General features: G+C 40.6%; 1 protein-coding gene across 1 annotated transcript in view; it reads left to right on the top strand.

Annotated features, from left to right (window-relative positions):
• LOC102378524 (ER degradation-enhancing alpha-mannosidase-like protein 2) overlaps positions 1 to 542 on the top strand; it is a 20,704-nt gene that overhangs the window by 19,822 nt on the left and 340 nt on the right. The window contains 1 exon segment of the mRNA XM_025202437.1: positions 300 to 542. Within this exon segment, the coding sequence (XP_025058222.1) occupies positions 300 to 542 (243 nt within the window).

A 542-nucleotide genomic window follows, 5' to 3' on the forward strand; every position in this document is an offset into this window, starting at 1 on the left:
TTTCCCTCCTTCCCCCCCATCCCTAACTTGTGCAGGAAATCCTAAGAATAACCCTGTCTCTTGATTGCTAGTCTCTGAACTGTCCATGAGACTATTCTAATCCAAAGTAGTTTAGTACTTGGCACCATCAAATCAAAGTAAGTTGTCTGAATAATAAAAAGGGGGTGGACTGCTGGATCCTGGCTGCTTAGGTGTAGGGATGAAATGCAAGCTGGTTTAATTTTTCATTTTTAGGAGAAACTCCAAATGAATTTCTGAATTCAGGATGAATTTAATGCACATGAACTCTCTTCTTACAGATCAAAGATCTGAGGGATCATAGACTAGATAATCGAATGGAATCCTTCTTCTTAGCTGAAACTGTGAAATACTTGTATCTACTGTTTGACACAGACAACTTCATGCACAACGATGGATCTACCTTTAATATAGTACTGACACCTTATGGGGAGTGCGTCCTTGATGCAGGTGGATATATCTTCAATACTGAAGCTCACCCCATAGACCCTGCTGCCCTGCACTGTTGTAAGAAACAGAAGGAA

The sequence above is a fragment of the Alligator sinensis genome, unplaced genomic scaffold, assembly GCF_000455745.1.
Source record: "Alligator sinensis unplaced genomic scaffold, ASM45574v1 scaffold368_1, whole genome shotgun sequence".
In the NCBI taxonomy this organism is placed as follows: Eukaryota; Metazoa; Chordata; order Crocodylia; family Alligatoridae; genus Alligator; species Alligator sinensis.